The sequence below is a fragment of the Ischnura elegans genome, chromosome 1 (assembly GCF_921293095.1).
Source record: "Ischnura elegans chromosome 1, ioIscEleg1.1, whole genome shotgun sequence".
NCBI classification, from domain to species: domain Eukaryota; kingdom Metazoa; phylum Arthropoda; class Insecta; order Odonata; family Coenagrionidae; genus Ischnura; species Ischnura elegans.
In genome coordinates this window covers 149,680,037-149,700,452 of record NC_060246.1, presented here as the reverse complement: position 1 = coordinate 149,700,452, position 20,416 = coordinate 149,680,037, and the positions used below count along the sequence as shown (strand labels likewise).

The following is a 20,416-nucleotide window of genomic DNA, read 5'->3' as shown; positions in this document are numbered from 1 at the left end:
CATTAAATATTTTACCCATTAAATTACCCTAAGTAATAATTAGGTCAAAATTCTTCTTACTTCTTAAGTAATTGCACAGTCATAAAAGGATGAATCCATTTAATGGTCTTGTTTCTGATTGGACTCATTCATATGTTAAATATGTTTAAAAGTAACAAGAATATATTTGCTACATGATCAAAAAATCACAAGTGATTGCCATTTTCAAGTAAAAATATAAATATTTCATGCTGTAAAAACTATTTACAAAGATTGAAAAAGATATCACAATGTTGAGCAAACCATGATTAAACATGGTCACGCATTAAGCAGTACAAAATGAATTCTTCAAACATTGTAGTAAGTAAAAAGTCCAAAGCAAAGATAACATGGAATATATATGTATTCACATTGGCTCTCCAGTCGCAGTGCTTGCTGTTACACTCAATTAAAAATGGCACGTAAAAGGAACATTGTCTAGATAATCACAGAACGGAGAGACAACAATGTAACATGTTTTTTCACTTATCATCACTTGAGATCTTAGAAAACTTGCTATAAAATGAGGAAATAAACTCCTACCGATGACTTATTATTTTCATAATAATATTGAACACAATAGTTTTTAAGTAAGAAATGCTTCTTCACCATACACTATTTCAGGCTTTAACACTAAAAGGATGGTAGGGGTCATTTGACTCATTTCTAGAATTCAAATTATTTTTTCTCTCTTTAATATTATAAAAACTTTGGGGACTCTTGATTTTTTCATTTTTATCTGAAATTAAATAAATTGGCATAGATTCAACAATAATATACATTGGACCTATAACTTTGAACATATGTATATAATTACCATAATCTTTCAAAGTTAAACCAAGAAGGACAGCTGGGGATAACTTGACCCACAACTGGTTTTCCTGCTGTTCTACTTTCTCTTTTGCCCTAGGGTTTTTATTTTCATGCATGTCAACTTAATTAGCATGAGTCTAGCTCGGCAGATAAAGTGCTTGATTTTCAACCACCAAGTTCCTGGTTTAATGTTGCGTCCCTTCCGCAGAGACATCACCTCGATAAATAGCTGTGTCCTTCACAAAGACAGTATGAACAAAAAACTGAGTCACAAGAAAATATATGCAAAATTGGGAGGAAAAAGTTTTGGGAATCTCAGCAACAGAACCCTAAATCTTATGCTGTAATCAAATAAGTAACATGTCTCCAAACATGACTCAAATCTCAACAAGCACAAAAAAGAAAAAGGTTCCAAATATCACCAAATTGTGCCAATAAATCATCCAATCTATTCATTGCAAAAAATTTTGTGGAAAGTGCACTAAAGAAATAATTGTGGGTCAGATTTCATTATGCCAATTGACAAATTTTGAATAGAACTTATGTATGAAGTGCAAACATGGTGGTTCATAATTTGATTTATGTAAATGTGACAAATAGATATGATTCAATTCACGATTATTTGAGTTAACTGTTGTTGATTTTTTACTTGAAATATTTTTATAAAACATTTAAAAGTATTTTTGATGAAATGATTTATTCCCATTCAATAAATCTTTGTGGGTCAAATGACTCCTATCTGCTCTGTTAGTGTTAAATATACAGTTTATGGTTGATTCTAACTTCAAATGAAACTGTTATTCACATTAGAAACCCACCAAAGTTTTTTGCAGGTGTAGACGAAGCCAGAGGAGGAGGCGAGGAATGCCAAACATCAGTCATACTTTCATCATTATAAATTGATACTGCAGGAATTTTGTTGAAAGACAGACTAGTATAACCATCTTCATTAATTCTCATTGGACAAGACTGTATTTTATCAGCCATTGAAACTGAATCTGTTGGTATCACAGCACCACTTTTAAGCCTTAAGGAGTTGTAGGATACTGAGGATCCAGGAAGTGTTGTCATGCTAACAGTCTGATACCCAGTGTCTTGCATACGACTGAGACAAGTGTCATCTGCACGTATTGAATCAAATCTTTCGTAAGTGACCTGTGATATTTGTTGTTGATACTGAGAAACAGATGCAACACCAACTTTCTGGGATTGTGTGATAACATTCTGCAGGGAATGCGAAGAGGAAAAGCCATTAACTGATTTACTTTCTCCCATACTGCATCCTTCCTTTGATGAAGAATAGTCGTCCTGACTCAGGGGTTGATTCCCATTTCCCGATGAGGCTTGTGCGCAAGTCTCTTTTTCATTTTGCTCCTCTTCATTCAACTTATCTTCATCCTTTTCAAGTAATGGGGCAAAGCTGTAAGGGAAAAACGGCCTTTGTCTAGTCCTACTAGAAGGAGGGGTGTATTGAGTCTGCATATCATCATATTTGCTTTTCATCCTGGCCTCATCTTGCGGAGAACATTCAGGATTCAAAGAGAGCCTTTGGGATGCGATTGGAGATATATCAGGAGATGATGTGGCTTTCCAAAATGTTGTCTTAGAACTTTCCAATATGCCAGAGTGGATTTCACTTTCATCCTAGAGGAAAAAAGATATACAAACTATTAGATTTCACGGTTTTCTACAGCATAAAATTATTAAGGCCGCTATACACGGCGAATGATTTCATTCGCATGATCATTCACTGTGTATGATGGAACAATTTGCGAATGAACCTTCATGGGCATGATCATTCAGTGAAAATTAAAACATGCTCTATTTTGCTCACATGATCCTGTGAATGATCATCTCCATCATGATTTTAGCTCCACAGATCGCACCTTATTTAGAGATCATATTCAAGAAGTCACTCTCCGAAGGGAAGTTACTGCCAGACTGGAAAATTGCAAGCGTTACACCCATATTCAAAAAGGGAAACAGACATGACCCGGGCAACTACCGTCCAATTTCATTAACATCGATTATAGGCAAGATACTGGAGCATATCATCGTTAGCAATATCATGACTTTCTTGGACAGACGTAACTTCCTCCATGACTGTCAGCACGGATTCCGAAAAGGTAGATCATGTGAAACACAGCTCACGCTCTTTCTTCACGACGTTATAAAATCTGGTGAATCGAAAAGACAAGTTGACGCACTGTTTCTAGATTTTAAGAAAGCTTTCGACACTGTACCTCACAACAAACTTTTATACAAATTACAGTCATGCGGATTAAACGAAACAGTTTTAAACTGGATACGCGACTTTCTCAGAGATCGTAAACAAAAAGTTGTTCTTGACGGAATTAGCTCCGATGTTGTAAACGTTACATCAGGTGTTCCACAAGGAAGCGTAATCGGCCCCCTGTTGTTCATTATATACATTAATGATCTCTGCTCCCGCATTAGCAGTAAAATACGTTTATTTGCTGACGACGCTGTCATCTATCACGAAATTAGTGATCACTCTGACTATGAAATTCTATCATCTGACTTAAACAACGTTCATTTGTGGAGCCAAGAAGGGGGACTCAAACTTAATCTGAGCAAATGCATGGCGGTACATTTCTTGCGGAATTTGTCCAACTCTAACCACGTTTATGCAGTGGATGGCATTAATGTAAAGGCAACAGACGAAGTGAAGTACCTGGGAGTTACGATAACCTCGAACCTCACGTGGGGAACACATATAAAGAATATTTGCGGCACAGCCCTGAAGAAATTAGGATTCGTCAAGCGTATTGTGGGAAGATTTTCGGATGAGAAAGTAAAGGAAAGGTGCTATTTCGCTCTCGTCCGACCGCACCTTGAATATGCAGCGAGCATATGGGATCCGGTGCAGAAAGACTTAATCCGCGAACTGAATAAAATTCAAATGAAGGCTGTGCGTTTCGTCAAAAACTGCTACGGGCGTACAGACAGTGTTACCTAGATGTTAAGCGAGTTAGGCTGGGAGCCGTTGGAGACTCGGAGGCTGCGCACTAGGCTTAGATTGCTTGAACAAATGAGAATGGATATCTTTAAGAGCGATACAGAGAACATAATATTAGAGCCACACTATATTTCCAGGTCCGATAGAAGTGATAAATTAAGAGAGATGTTTTGCCGAACGGATAGATATGCGAATTCGTTTTTCCCCCGAACCATAAAGGACTTTAATAAACGCTAGTCCCAACTTCGTTTGAGCACTAAATTTTTTTTTTTTTTTAAGCTGTAAACGGCTGGTGTCCTAACACCCCCTGCCACACGCCTTTTAGGCGGCTTGCGGGGTATTATGTAGATGTAGATGATCACGTGATCATTCAGCATGATCATTCACTGTGTATAGCAGCCTTTACACATATATTAGCCAACATGTAAGGCTTTTGGCTGGCATTAATAATATGTGGCTTTTTCTGGTGGTAATAATTGTTTAAATTATTCATAGAAGCATATCTTGCAAAAACTAAACCAGGAGAAAAAAAAAGAATAATTCGTATAATTCAATGAACACACTTAGACGAGGATATCAATGTTTAACTTGTGGAATACGACCCAAGAAAAGAAAGAGGAGTACTCCAAGATGAGTGTATTCAGGGGTAGTGAACATTCTAATAACTGCTGTGGAATATCTCTTGAAAATTTGTGAATTTTCTGTGAAGGACCACAAAATATTCATGCAAAATGTCCAATGTTGAGTAGCTAGACAATTTCAAACAAAACTGTAATGTCTCCTCATACAGGGAGGCATGGTTATGCTTAGGAGTTGTCAACTCTCACATCAGCAAGAGGTCGGAGCACTCACTGCCTCAAGATGTGCCCAATGTCCACAAACCTTGTGTGTGTGCCATTGTCACTTGCTTACTGATTGGGACGTCTGACACAAATGAAACAATCACTTGTTTTCATTCTACAAACTTATTTTTCTGTAGGAAATGTTTGGATGTGCCACTTTTTCTAGCTATTTTATTTCCTGTTACATATCGAACAAGCTGTAGTGTATTATTCAGTTGATTGGGGAAGTGGATAACATATGTACATAATTAATGAGTCAATTTTGGAGGTAAGTGAAAATCATAAAACCTATCACGAAAAACAAAGATGACATAGGTTGGTTAACAGGGCCGGATTTAGAATGTGGCCAGGGCCCATTTTCGTTGGAGGCCTGGAGGTGCCACTAGTTACGTTCAGAGCTACATTAAAAATACCAACCGATGAAGTGTTTTTATCAGCTGGGTAAACTATCTATTAACATCAATGTTGACGACTACATGTTACCCAAAAAACAATCCAGCTTCACTTTGAATCCTCTCATGCATGAAGGCATTTTCTGTTTTTCCGATTCGGTGAGATTTATCTCTATGTTGGCAGAAGGCCTTGGTGGGTTGCCCAGGGCCAGGACTCCCCCTTTGATCCGGCCCTGTTGGGTAATTAAGGGGTGAATATACATAGAAGACATTTTTGTAAAGTAAAAGGATCCAGGCATTGTGGGGTTAAAGAAAGTCCAAGCATAGCCATCCACTGAGTTACTTTCTGTAAGCCAATGAATTAGTAACTACAGAATCTACTGAAACGCTTAAGATTAACCTTAACTTCGTAACTAAAATGCAAATTATTCATTAAATCAAACATTTTTCAAATGCCATAATGATATCTCCACTGCACAAAAACTCAACAATCGCCCACCGGTGGGCGATTGTTGAGCATTTGTGCAGTGGAGGTATCGATAATATAGTGGTAAAATGATTGGCTGATAAGAATAGGACATTAATCCTTATTTCCCAACTTCACTTCAGTAACTTACCATGCTGTCACCACAGTCAAAATCAGCAACTATAGTTCCACCTTTTACAGGTGATGAAGAGACTGCTTTTTGATGTAGCAAGGAATTGTGGGTAGGCGATTTCTGTGAACAGCTACTTAATGAGCCAGCCTGTGAAATGCTCATGTCCTCCACATTAAATAATTTACGACGCGTGGAAGTACTAAAACTTTCTGATTCCACGCCTATCATTGATGAAGATGCAGAACCAGAATCTCCATCATGAGGCAAAGTGTACTTTTGCAAAGCATACACGAGTTCTTCAGGAAGATTGAGGGGCAGTGAAAGCTGAGTTTGAGTACAGGCCTCTCGAGTTGGAGGTGCACAAGGCTCTTTGTGCAGCATATTTCCAAGTTGCTGAGTCCTGGGGCTCAAAACACTTGTATCGTTTGCTGCACAATCAGATAATCCCCTCATCAGCCCACTGAAAGTATACAAATTATCTTTGCAGAATATATCACAGAAATTTTAATACAAATACATAAAACTAATCATGTTACTCCTAATTTTCTTTCAGTTTTCATTCAATTTTGTTAACATATAATTGAATGGTACTAATCACACAGGCACATCGAAATAAAAAATAGTTGCACACAAAAGTACAACTATATTTTATTTAAATACTATCCAGACAGCTATCAGAATACTATCAGATCAGGTTCCACCTACAATACAAGTCTAGAAGCAGAAGATGGCATACAACGCATTTACTTAGGCTCACTAAGTTTTAACCCTTATAGTGCCAGCAGGCCAATCAATCGGCTATTTGTTGAGGAGATTTCTCTGCGGAAGGTGACGCAACATTAAACCAGGAACTTGGTGGTTGAAAATCAAGCACTTTATCTGCTGGGCTAGACTCATGCTAATCATGTTGACATGCATGAAAATAAACACCCAAGGGCAAAAGAAAAAGCGACAGCAGGGAAACCAGTTGTGGGTCAAGTTATCCCCAGCTGTCCTTTTTGGTATAACTTTGAAAGGATATGGTAATTATATACATATGTTCAAAGTTATAGGTCCAATGTATATTATTGATGAATTTATGCCAATTTATTTAATTTCAGATAAAAATGAAAAAAGCAAGAGCCCCCAAGAGTTTTTTTATAATATTAACCCTTTTAGCTGCTGTTCAATCTCCGAAAACCTCCTCACATGCGGCGAAAATGTTAAAATGCGTTTCCTGGGCCCATGGAGCAGGTACTTCCAGGATGGGTGTGGTACACCCTCCGAAGGGTCGCTAATCCGCGGCCCTATCCTTGACGAGCTCACCCACGCAGGACCGTCTCCTCGACCCTACGAGCAGGCAACTTACCTCCCGAAAAGTGACCGCTCTGACTGCAATTTGAAAATCAATCACTCAATCCAATCATCAAAAAATGATTGTTTTCATCGCAATCCTGCCAATCAAGCATGTCTTTTAACCGTGTTTCTACGATGAAAAATAATGATTTTGTTAACTTTTCTAGAAACGTGGCTGCTGACAACCGGAAAAATGACCATTTTAGCAAAGTTAACAAAACCGTTATTTTTCATCGCAGAACCACGGTTCAAAGACGTACTTGATTGCATGATTGGCAGGAGTGCGATGAAAACAATAAGTTTTTGATGATCGTATTGAGTGATTGATTTTCAAATTGCAGTCAGAGCGGTCACTTTTCGGGAGGTAGGTTGCCTGCTCGTAGGGTCGAGGAGACGGTCCTGCGTGGGTGAGCTGGTCGAGGATAGGGTCGCGGATTAGCGACCCTTCGAAGTGCTTCAGCGAAAGTGCTGACCGCATGGCAGGGAGGAAGAAAAAGTACGTCCACAGCAGTGAAAGGGTTAAAGAGAGAAAAAATAATTTGAATCCTAGAAATGAGTCAAATAACCATGGTTGGTAGGAACATGGTTGCCAAGAGCAAGCACATGAATTTTTGTTCGGTGCTTTCCTGGCATATTAACTGGATGTATAATTTTGGAATTTCGTCATGCTCCCGAATACTCTCATTCTGGATTCTAATCTGTTACTCAATGCCAAGGAGAATTAAATATTTCCGTTAGATGCACAATTTTAGGAGTAGGATGAAAATAGTAATGTTGACAAGGAGATAGTGATCATGTAATCTTCATTACCAACAAGTTACAGGATAATGTGCCTTGGAGTTTTTATTATGCCATCAAAACCCAGTTTTATTATATCATCATTACCAAAAATTATCTCATAGAGGCTGTTATGCATTTAATTGGCCTGCCTGGGTGCGGGAGGGGCAGAAGAGAGCAGGCAAATGCTGCGCCAAAAAGTGAGTCAGTTTAGCACTTCACCTCTGTAGAATTCATGAGGTACCACTAACATGCATAAAACATTTTTCAGCAACAATTATAAGCAGAGCAATCATAGGGAAGCATGTACACATGAAGATTGGATTAGTGTGTATCAGCTTTTTAAATTAAATGTACTTAGGCTAGCCATGTATTTCATTGCAGGAGAAGGAAATCTGGCTATCAGTCTTGAATCGAAAGATAATGAAAAATGTGCACATATACAAAGATTAGGAACAGCATACTTACCACTTCTTAGCTTCAATCCAAGGGCTAGGGGCAATTACACGGCCTTCATAAAACCTGTCAATGGCTTCTTGAATTTTGGATTCCAACTCTGCATCATAGTGTTCATGCATGTGATGATTAACATGCAATTCCTCTTCTATAGGAACAGGAAAGAGTGTTGCCTGTTCTTCTATATTCCACTGAAACTCTTCTTCCTGAAAAACAAACAAGAATCAGTAAACCTAACACCAATCCAAAGAAGAAGAGCGAATAATAGTCCAAATAGGTACTTGTCGCCGAACATCATGGATGCACAGTATAAGCATGCTATCAAATGAAACATTCAAAATAGAAGAGATGGCTTCATATGTTTTTGCAAATTCTTAAGTAAATTCTACTTAAAATCAAAAGCCGATAATTTGATTTCAGATATATAATTTTCTTACTTCATAATCGGAAATTTTGGTGAATATGGACGGACTACATATTGGCAAATGCAGTCTATCGAGTAACACGGCATCGAAAGGATTGATTGGTACTCTAACAGGAGTTTTCTTCCCGTTGGTGACAGGAGTTTTCACAGTCCCTTGTTGATTGCTATTTAACTCAATAGCATGCAATGACTGTCTCTTCAAACGAAAAACCCTTAAAGGAGTGCAGTTTGCACTACCCTCTTCTGTACGGGGAGAACTTCCTTTTATGGTTGCTTCATTTACTTCCTTGAATATCACTGTTCCTTCAGTAGATTCAGGAGATGTACAACGGTTGAAGTGCACGTTTTCATCATTGAGTCTGAGTCGCTGCTTATCACTAGTGTGTGCAGCATACTGCAATTCCTTTGCGGACTGTGGCGATTCCATTTCAAACCTAGGTCCGAAAATACTTCCTTGTGCCGCTTGAATTTTAGCCAACGCCGTAGCTCACTAATATCAGCGTACGACAGGTACCATTCAGAAACATTATCTCTCGCGTACTTAGGCTAACAATCCCAAATAGCGGATATTTTACTTATGTATTCCATAATCCAACGGATAGCGAGATAAATGGAAGAAAAGGCTCATGTAAAGATAAAGTACATCTCACATAAAACTTGAATTATGAACCATTTAAACATCCGCTACGGAGCTGCAGCGTAAATAATCTATTTTCCACACTTTTCGTGGATTTAAAAGGGTTTAAATCGTTTAAATGTAACAAGTGGGGCAGCACCGTCGAAATAACGGATCGACGATTAAAAGAAACAAAAGCATCAAGAAAATTGCAAGAAATCCCCGCGAAATACGCGACATGGAAGAAGATAACAATGAAGTTTTTGATTGGAAACAATCAGACGAACCACCGATTGATAATCTGGAAACCTTCGACAGGGAAATAGAAAATGATGCAGATGGAGAGAAAAATGATGGAGAAACAGACAAAAGTGAAAGAATTTCCAAACTTCCGATATCCAGAGTGAAGCATATTGTAAAGATGGATCCTGACGTAAATAACGTCACATCAGAAGCAGTATTTCTGATTTCGAAGGCCGCTGTAAGTATCCTAAACATTTAATCGTGTAATTCGAAATAAATAGATACCATAGATACTTAAAGAACTACCTTTTTGCAGGAGTTGTTCATCGAGTCCCTAGCACGAGAGGCTTGTTCCTTCACTGTGCAGTCTAAGAAGAAGACCATTCAAAGGAGAGATATCGATGCTTCAATAGGAGCAGTGGATGCGTTATACTTTCTGGATGGTACATTAGAGTAGAATCTGAGACTATTTTGTGATATTGTGATTAAGAAGTGCTTCATTTAAGGTATTGACAATTGTTTTATCGATATGAAGCTCCATACAATCAGTTGCCATGATGCACGGATTGGTGTTGCGATATGGGGAAAACGACGAAGAAGTACATGATGATGTATTGCAGGGAGGCCATTTTCTTATTTTGACTTATTTGCCTGTTAAATTATGAATTTACAAGTTATTAAAAGTTTCCTATGAGTTAATGTTACGTCTGTACAATTGATCATTTTCGTGTGAAGATGAAGTGTATATGGTTGACAAGGAAAAGAGTATGAAAAGATATGCCGGTTGGAGAAATGAGTGGAGAGTCGCGTCAAATCAATCCCTAGGGTTGTTGAAGATATGTTGCCGTCATCTTCAAATATTATTCTGTATTTTATTGTTTACGGAGACCGCATGTTGGCTTTACATTAATGATATTCTGCCTTCTCCCTTGAAGATTGGATAGCAAGTTTTTAAACTTCTCTCTAGTGGCGATAAGACATACTGTATTAACTTCTTCCCATTTTTGGGCGTTGCCGCCAGTCTTCTCAGGCCATCATGCAGGTAGTTCTTTGTACGAGCCTCCTTCACTCTTCCCCGAATCCTGAAATCCCATAATTTCTGTTAATTATGTATTTGGACTTCTCCTCTCCCTTCTGGTCCTTCCTTTTTTGTATATTTCGTTAATCTGGTTCATTGTATAAAGTTATCTTTCCTATCTCGCCATAATATTGGTATCGTCAAATTTCATGTCATGCCTTGTGGTACAGGGTTGCTCTGATATGAGAGCCAGCTGAAATTGTCAGTTATATGGGTTCTGGAATTCTCTATCAATTGTACTTTCAATGATGGGAAAGTCTTAAGGAATGATTTTCCTCGTATTAGCAAGACCCCTTGGAAACACCAATAAGTCTTGCTTGTTTCTGTCTTTGGCCTTGGGTATTGTCACCAATATTTGTGGCATGATTGAACTTTTGGTGATGCTGTGCTTCTTCAAATCTCTGACGACCCATTATTTGGTTCCTGCAGTGTGAGAGAGGATGTTCCATGCTTTTCTGTCTTCATTTCTTATCTTTCATGTGAGTTAGGTTTTTTATAATCTTCACAGTTCTGCTCAGGCCTTCATCTTGTCAATGTTGATCCTTCTTCATTACTGCCATAAACTGCCTCTTTTCCTCTGCCAATGACTCAGCATTCAAAGTACGATGGGTACTATGAAACAGTATATTCATCAGCTATACCTTTTGTATGAGAAGGTGCTTCAAGATGACATTGAGCTATTAGTTTGTGCACTGAATGTCCCAGCTCCCTCCGTATCCATAGTAAACTGTAGCCTTGTGCTGTGTTCAAATGGATTGGGAATTCTTAAGGTTTCTATTTGCAATGGCACTATGTAATCAATGTGTTATCCACATAACAAAAACTATGAAGTATCTCTTTATCAACAGTGTTAAGGGCTGTAAATGTAACGTAAAATGTTCCATGTATGAATAGGTTTCCTGACAATGGTGAAACTGTTTCCGAACCTTCTCTAGAAAGTTATTCCTGCTCCTAATAAAACATGAATTACAGAGGTAATACTCTACTTATGATGGGGAATCTTTCGCTCCAATTTTGAGGATGTAAGTGAACAGCAAAGTAACATAAAAAGTGACCAAGAGACCATTTTTGCTGACATTAGTGCTCTATAAGACAAATATTAAATGGGTGGAGTTTTTAACAAAGGACTGAGTCTTTCCTTTGTATTAATGAAGTGATTGAGAAAGGTATTTTGGAAAATACGGAGGAGGGCATCGAGTTTACGTACTATTGGTTACAGTGGAGCTACCTCCTGATGGATCCTCAGTCCATGTAATACAATTTCAGTGTTTTGGTGGCATGGGATAGAAGAGATTGTCTCTCGTGAGGAATGGAAGATCTCTTGATGACCTGCTTACCTTGCCATTCTTTCTTGATGGTAGGATCCAATTTCAGCTTTTGGTAAGCTAGTTACAATAATTTGTGCTATTTTCTTTGTGTAGTACTTACTCAGTCATTAGGACTATAGAATTTCCTTTGTCTGCTTCTATTACGAGAATACTCCCAAGTTTTGTCTGAGCCTTCGCTCTGCAGGTGACAAGTTGGTTTTGGTGGTTTGGCTGTTTGGAGATCGACATAGACATCCTCTCTGATCTTGGCTTCATCTTCTCTTAAGAGCTTATTATGTCGGACTTAACCTCAGTTAAATTTGATGAGGCCAAGACAGTAATGAGAGTGAGAGGATATTACCCTAGCAGGGTTCATACCGGTCAAGGAAAAAAAGGCAGGAAGTCTGGGAGATTATGGTCAGAGATAGCTTAAATGGTTGAAAAGATAGTTGAATGTGAAGAGCATTACTGTATTTAAAGGGTGCAGTGGGCATTTTGTTTTGTTTTCATTCAGAAAGAGGGAGAGAAGAAAGCAAAAAACATTCATTTGTGCAAAATTTGGATGACCTGAAGGCCAAGAGGCTAAGTTAGCATCTGAGCAGGCTGCTGAAATAATGCAAATTATAATCAGATTGCTGCAGTAATTGTAAGTCAAGGATTCTTCAAGGGTAAGCTTCTCTTTCCTCTCTCCTGCATGTTCCATTCATTGAGAAAGAAAAATGGTGGAAGATGCAAGTAAAAGTTTTCGGCAACGGCAAATTTATGAAAATAATACGATACAAAAATGAAAATTTGTTCTAACACAAACAACTAAGTTTAACCAAGAAAATTAATTATGAACTGTTAACATGATCATGTGGTTTCGCAGAATATTTTGTTACAACAGAATTTTTTTAAATTGTTGTCATCTCTAAGCACAGGAGATGCAATACATTTTCCGTCTTCTATGAAAGATATAACGTATCGGCCGAAATAGTTCTCACTTATATCACCTGTTAAACATTGTGACTATGCAATACGTGATTAATTGGAAATCAAATTTTCAAATTGTGATCTAGGAAATGTTTGTTGCATTTTAACCCTTTCCTGCCGAAGACTACGAAAGCAAAACTTTACCACGCTACGAGTAGCATAAGAACATTTTAAAACTCTCCGTATGGAGCTCTTTTTTGGGGGTGAGTTGCCCGGGTACACTCGTCCCTCGGATGTGGGACCCAACTCAATGGGGTGCCCGGCCATTATCCCTGCCTCTCACCCGACCCTCGGACCCTTCCTTAGCGGGAGTCCGTGGTCAACTTATTATTTTACCGGTGTTTTCTATAAATAATTATTGATTACGATTTCTGAGAAATTACACTTACATAATAATAACTGACATATTTTTAAGCATTGTGAAATTTTAAACGGGTTTCTATCGTTGATAGTAACTTAGTTAGGACCTTTTCATTTTTCAGAAGGTTAGATTTTTGAAGTTTTTTAGAAGGTAAGGTGAGAAATTAGAGGGGGAATGCATTCTCGTATGGGCAGGCATAAGTACTAAGAAATGGGTTTTAGTGGTAACGTTTTCATAGAAGTTGAGGATGCATTCAGCAATAAAGGGAAAAGGGTAGGGAAAAAGGAATGCAAGCCTGAAAACCCATGAAAGAACTAGCACAATAGCATATTGAGGATCGCTTTTCTTAGAATCGGAGAGGGCCATCGAAAAATTAGGTGAAAATGTCATTAGCGCTCAACACCTGGACTGTATGAATGCACGTGCGATATCATTGTGAGAGTGGAAGGTTTAGTTTTTCCGCGAGGTTTACCCGAGACATCGCCAGTCAGCTGAGCACATGTTCCACCCAAAATGAGTAGCTAACAATAGGGCATACAACACAGGTACGAAGTTGGATGCACAAGTTACATTACTTTGGAATACCGGCGTATTAGTAATTACTCGGGGGAAAATGAATGGATCAGAAAATAAAGGGTATGTAATGTAGGAAGTTATTTAGATTGTAACATTCATGAGCGATAAAACAATAAAACAACAGCATCTCCCCATTACATATTTTTCATCCCATAAGATGAAAGAACAAGGTATTAAAGCATTCACATGAAAAGTTCGTTAAAAATAACACTAAAATTTCATTAAAAATTTGCCTACGCACAGAACAAAATGAAGAATTCATTACAATAAATAAAAAATTTGAGTTTGCAACAAATTATTCTTTGCAAAAACCATTGCCGTTTCAACCACTTCACCGCAAGTTCCTGCTGTGGGAAGGATCATAAATGAGTGGGAGGGTCGGGCTCAATTGCCTAAGGGGAGGCACAAGGGTCTCGCTAAGCTGGGTCTCGGGCCGGGCCTGAATACAACGGACCATAGCTACCGCTGCGGTCGGTTCCCATCCCCCGCGACAGCTATACCCGACATCAGGTCGTCTGTGTAGAAAAGTTTGCGACAGCTATACTCGACGTCAGGTGTTCTACGTATAAAATGCCCATCGGCTCCACCCGACGTCCGGCACGAAAGGGTTAAATGTTATTTTAGAAATCCCCCCTCCCCACCTTCCCTTCCCTCCACTCCCCTCAACCCAGAAGCACTTAGCTGATTGTGAGTCACACTGTGCGAGTGGCTCTCTGGAGTGAGCGGTGAGGTAGCTCCACAAAAAGAGTCGTTTATGCCATCTCTAGTTCAGAGGTAACATTATGGCCCAAGTAGAAATGTTTTCAATGGGTCTCAACGGGCACACCCTCAACTTGGTGGGGAAAACTCTGGGATGGGGCCTAAAAAAATTAAGCCTTGATTATGTTGATGTGATTGCCAAAAAAAGTATCAATTTCATGCAAGTCGTGGTTGACACCTTAACAATAAAAATGACTTCTGCTCAGAAACTATAGACTTCCTCAGGAAGAAATAAATTAAGGAAAGTTCTTTTAAATTTAACCATTTGGTTAATGAAAATGGCACTGCAGCATTTTCCTTCCTTGACCCTTTCCTGCCAGAGCCTACAATAGGAAAACGTTTTCCGTACTTCGAGTAGCATGAGAATATTTTAAACCTCTCCATACAGAGCTTTTTGGGGGGGAGGAGTTGCCTAGCTATTTTCGTTCCTCAGATTTGGAACCCAGCTCAATGGGGTGCCCACCCCTTACCCTGGTCACTGGACTACACCCTCTAACCCTATCATAGCATGCATCCACAGTCAACTTATTGGGTTACAAGTGTTTTTTTCAACCAAACAGGATATATATTTGAATTTCAATGATTTACTCTTCTAAAAGAATTACTAACATTATTTTAAGCATTATGAAATTTTAAACGGGTTTCTAGCATTGTTGTAGTATGCACAAAATGTATCATTGAATAAACTATTGACAATATCACCACCTCGCAACAGATTCCTGCGGTGATGATGATCATAAATGAGTGGGAGGGTCGGGCTTAATTGCCATGGAGTGGCCCTAAGGACTCGCTAAGCTGGGTCTTAGGCCGGGCCTGAATACATTCGACAATTGCTACCTCAGCGGTCACTTCACTCGCGTCAGCCAGAGGTGACATGCGGTCGTTTGCAATGAAAAATCTGGGACAGCTATACCCGACGTCAGGTCTTCTATGTATGAAAATGCCCAATGGTGCCACCTGACATCCGGTGTGAAAGGGTTAAGACTGGAAGTTATCGTAAATGATATTTTCCCAAGAGGTTCTTCAATCTCCAACTTTACAGTGTTCGAATGTCCAAGCCCTCATAAAAAACTTTAATGGTTGAGGCATATGTCATTCTTTAATTGTATAACATATTGAGCTTCTATGACCGTTGGTTGTGTAATAATGAGATGCCCTTTTTCTGCATTGATAGCTGAAACTTTTTGTCCTAATACGTACTTTACATCTGAGGTAAAACATGGGAGAACAGTGATATATATATGTATATGAGAACTTGACTCACAAAAAAGTTTATAACAGCAGTCCAGTCTCTCATTGTTATTGAGATCCGTGAAAGTGGTTTTATTTTTTGCTAAAATTCGTTTTATAACTATGTGATTTTGGTGTTACAGAAAATCTTGGCAGTATTATTATAATGTTAAACTTTTTGCACATTTTAGGTGTTTTACTATTTTTTGGTGCACAATTCACGATTGCCTATTCTTTTACATTTGCATTTTACATAGTATTAAATACACTTTCAACAGTACAAAGTTACTGATAAAACCAAATGGTTCAAGCATTAACATTAGAGCGAGCAAGAAAAGGTGCACCGTGAACACTTTCCTTGATTGTCTTTGTAAGGAAGACTAGAGCAAAAATTGACCAAATAGTACTGAAATTTGTTTTCAGTTTCATTACAATAATATAGACCAATAACACAAGCTCTTCCTGCTTCTTTTTCCCTATAATCAGAATGTATTCTTGGTGAATACGATTGGCAGATGGCAAATCCCCACTACCCTTCATGTATGTTCTTCAAGAGCCTTTCCCGAATATTTGGATTATCAAGTTTCTTTACATTAATGCCAGCATTTAATAATGCTTCTGTAGTAGGGTCAACAAACTCCTCTTTCGCCTCCTTCACTTTCTTTGACTAAGTATCTGTCTGTCAAATGATAACTGTCATTTTGGGGGTCCCCTTTCTTTCGCACGTTTATGTGTATTGCAATTGATGTGCTTTAACACACTCAATGCTCAGAAAATGTATCATAACACAGCGCCACGCGGAAAAAATATTTTGCCATCATATCAGATATTATGTCTTCCTTAATCGTAAACAATCATACATAGTTCAAAATTATTAAAATTTGCACTATTAATAAAGAAAATATTAAAAATTATAATAAATATATTATAATAAAAAGAAGGCAAAAAATCTGCTGCAAGCAAATGACTTGTATACAGTCACAGGAGAAGACACACTGAGACGCTGGGCACAATTGCAGGGTCTAGTAGAAAACGCGGAGGCAAATGGCGGGCCGAAAAACCTAACGGGACCGATGCCTTGTATTCAAGGCATCCGCGTCCTAGGCTAGCACGGGATGCCTTGAATTCAAGGCATCCGCATTGAGTGTATTAACTAGGTATCATGTCTTTCAGATTCAAGTCTTTTATCACAAAATTTACACTGTAATACTTTGGCTTTCACATAAAATCCTTCTGAGCCGAATTCACTTGCCCAGGTATGAACAGTATAATATCAATGGGTCAAGAAAGGCCATAAAAGAAGCATGTATAACTAATCACAATCGGATACAAATAAGCTTGAACAATTGAACGAACGGTGTGTTGAAATGATTTTTTTTTCCATTGAAGTAGAGCATCGAATATCCGAAGATCCGTCTGCTAATAATTAGCACCCCCTCTCCTCCAATCCTTTCTGTTCCTTCCTTCCCTTCTCCCACCTGCTAGCGCTTCGTGCTTTCAAATAACAATAGGTCTTTGTGGATGACTTCAAACGAGACGAATTGCACCATTGACTGCACGGCGCTGTCGACGGCCACTGTGGTCACTGGCATGATGGTGCATTGTCTACGGTGTGAAATGTAGGCAGTGCTACATTGAGGCTGCTTTCTGACGATATAACTTTTTGCCAGCCGCCGTTAATGGCAGGACGGCGTGAAATTCAGGCCGCTTTCAGAGGAGACGACTCGCTTGCCACGCCGTGTGCCGTGAGCGGTGGCAAGTCGTCTCGTCTGAAAGCCTTCCGTTCCCAGACAGCAGCCATGTTTAAGTCCACAAAATTATAAAGTTAGACCCACACTTAAGTTTTTCCTACAACAAGTTATCCAATAACACTGTTTACTTTGTCACGGTGAGTCACCGGAATTACTGCTCGGCATTGACTCGTTAGCTCTTATATTTATGCTCTTTCGCAGCCGCATTAAATTTATTCCAGCACTGTATTGATTCAGAGTATCTAATTCTTCAGGAGAGAAAACACGTTATTCAGTACATTTCCGAGAAATTCAAAATTGATAAATTTGAAGCGAAGAGAGAGGTCATGATTAATTTAACGGCAAATTCCAGTGGATACATCACTACAGTGTGCGATTCTACCCAAATTCGATATGCACGAGATAAAACAAGCAAATTGACCTTGGAATCGTAATAATATAGAGCGAATGAACGTCAGTAGCGTTTAAAAATGAAGGCTTAGGCTTTAATATATAATGACCCATTATATGTGATTTTTTTGCTAATTCACCTGAAATTGCAAAAAAATGCGAAATTTTGTTTTTATTTACTGATTTTGCATTATTTCCCAATATCGCGTCTTGCAAATTTCACGGAACTGTACTCATTGGGAATGGTAGGTCACCCCACCGAACACATATGACAAACATTTTGCGAGTGTTCATCTTTCTGTGTCTCTATATGTAGTTGTCTTGTTATTTATTTATTTATTAAATCTCAGAAAGAGCTTGGGCCGTCATTTCCTACGTCGCAGGGACCACCGAAAGGATTGCCAGGGCCCTGAAAAAGCACGGCGTCACCACCAGGTTTAACTGTACGACAAAAATTGGTGACTTGCTGCCCACAGCCAAAGACAGACTACAGCACGACCTTCATGAAGGTGTTTACAAGGTCCCTTGCTCGTGTGGAAAAGCGTACATCGGTGAGACTTGCCGTTCACTCAAGATACGGATGCAAGAGCACCGAAGGGCAACGAAAAACAGGCAATTCCAGCTGTCTGCCATATCGGAGCACGCCTGCACCCCTGGACATGACATTAAGTTTGACGACGCCAAGATAATAGTGAAAGAAGGCAGATATTTTCCCAGACTCATCCGCGAATCCATTGAGATAGCCCGGACGGACAATTTTAACAGGGACGACGGCTACCATCTGGATGCCCATTGGAGGAGGCTCATTAGGCGGACCAATAAGAGAGCGGCAGCCACAACTGGCAGGACTGACCCCCTATATAATGAGGACAAAAATCGTGGACCGGCATCATCTTCGACCTGAAAACGCTGGCAGCAGTGCCACTGAAACTGTTGGAAGGTATTAATAAACCTTTTTTAAGCCATGCGCTACCAGACAGGAAGGTACTCAGCTACCCGTTAGCATCCTGCGTCCTATCAGCGGTCAGAGCCTCGATCAAGGTCACCTACCAGGCGGGAGGGGGAACCAGAAATGCGTCGCACGGACTTTTTCCCTTCATTCCTACTTACGCGTCGCGTTTTTGCGCGCTTGAAATTTTTCACTTTTCATTTGATCGCGAAAAATAGATATCGTCATTTAAAAATCTAAAAGCGTGAAATACGTACTCCAGGAGTAATAATCTTTCGATTTAGGCAATAAAAAAATAATAGGAAACCACCCTATTGCTGAAAGCTATTGAGATATCTTTGAGCTCAGCCCAGTGAGAAATGGGTGGTGGAACCCACGTGGAAAATTAACGTGGAACCCACGTGGAGAATTAACGTGGATACCACGTGTTTTTGGTCGTGGAATCAACGTGGAACCCACGTGGAAATTTGGTGGAAAAATTAAAACAGCAGTTGGTGCTGTCCTAAAACCATTAAAACCTCAACCACTCTATATCTAAACCTTCTATATATGTGTCTACGATTTTTCATGTGCTCTCATGGCTGCCTTTCCACGAATTATATAAAAATAGAATGTGCGATACATTTTCACATAACTAGCGTGGTTTCAGGATGATAAATGACGCAATGTCACCAGAGAGTTAAGTTACACAAATTAGAAATTCTGTTTAACATTTTATGATAATCACCACAAATCCACTTGAAATCAACGTGGATTCCACGTGGGTCCAACCACTAAATATCCACCACCACCAAATATCCACCACTCAACGTGGATTCCACCACCCATTTCTCACTGGGAGTAGGTGACTCACCTAGCATTTGGCCTCCAGAAACTGGGAGAACTGCACCTGGTAGACCGAAAAAGGTCAGTTAGTGAAAAGGGGTAGGGATGAAACACGTTCCCATTGTTCCTGTGTAACTTGATATTTTCCTTTGAGGCAAGTGATTTATGGTCTGTGCGATCTCGGAAAGGAACAAAAAATGGCAGAGGCATTGGCTGCTGGAAGGCCGAGTGTGGTTCCGTGAAATCTATGACGTGGTAATTAGTCTACGGTGCTGAGATTCCCCTGATTGTTGTTCAATCTCTTGGGAAGGTTCACACTACGTGCCTGTCGTGTTTTGTCTTAAAATTTTCCACGGCTGCAATTCTATTGCAATACTCCCACGAAAGCTTTTAAACAAAATTATTCGTGAGTAGGACAAGCATCGCAGTGAAACTGCATAAGCGATGAGGGGATTGGAACTCTCTCTACTCTTATGGGACATTACATTCACAAAAGCATTCTGGAAATTCCGGATTCAGATTGAATTTCTTCAACGAATTTGAATCCGAAGTATAAGGTGAAGGGCATTATCTATGGATATTTGGATCTGTGGTATCTGATCCGACCATCCCCAATTAGCACCATAAGTATATGACTACAAGTGAATACATACATACTTATCTCCAAGCACCTTGCCTATCGTGAAAATTTAGCTGAAAAATGCAGCTTAAAGTTTTGCATGT

General features: G+C 39.2%; 2 protein-coding genes across 2 annotated transcripts; one reads left to right on the top strand and one right to left on the bottom strand.

Moving 5' to 3' along the window:
• Positions 1-84: 84 nt before the first annotated feature.
• LOC124172189 lies at positions 85-9,420 on the bottom strand. The gene is made up of 4 exons (XM_046551610.1): positions 8,650-9,420; positions 8,225-8,418; positions 5,663-6,104; positions 85-2,475 (listed from the first exon to the last, which is right to left on the bottom strand). The coding sequence occupies exons 1-4, from the start codon at positions 9,061-9,063 to the stop codon at positions 1,633-1,635; spliced, it is 1,893 nt and encodes a 630-aa protein (XP_046407566.1). The 5' UTR covers positions 9,064-9,420; the 3' UTR covers positions 85-1,632.
• A 70-nt stretch (positions 9,421-9,490) lies between these two features.
• On the top strand, positions 9,491-9,952 carry LOC124166717 (DNA polymerase epsilon subunit 4). The gene is made up of 2 exons (XM_046544412.1): positions 9,491-9,733; positions 9,812-9,952. The coding sequence occupies exons 1-2, from the start codon at positions 9,491-9,493 to the stop codon at positions 9,950-9,952; spliced, it is 384 nt and encodes a 127-aa protein (XP_046400368.1).
• Positions 9,953-20,416: the final 10,464 nt, after the last annotated feature.

What these genes read in the sequence shown, in the direction of transcription:
- LOC124166717 (XM_046544412.1), top strand. Translation starts at nt 9,491, where the DNA reads ATGGAAGAAGATAACAATGAAGTTTTTGATTGGAAACAATCAGACGAA. An exon ending in TTCTGATTTCGAAGGCCGCT is followed by an intron (nt 9,734 to 9,811) that starts GTAAGTATCCTA and finishes ACCTTTTTGCAG; the next exon opens with GAGTTGTTCATCGAGTCCCT.
- LOC124172189 (XM_046551610.1), bottom strand. Translation starts at nt 9,063, where the DNA reads ATGGAATCGCCACAGTCCGCAAAGGAATTGCAGTATGCTGCACACACT. An exon ending in TGGATTGAAGCTAAGAAGTG is followed by an intron (nt 6,105 to 8,224) that starts GTAAGTATGCTG and finishes GTATACTTTCAG; the next exon opens with TGGGCTGATGAGGGGATTAT. An exon ending in TTGACTGTGGTGACAGCATG is followed by an intron (nt 2,476 to 5,662) that starts GTAAGTTACTGA and finishes TTTTTCCTCTAG; the next exon opens with GATGAAAGTGAAATCCACTC.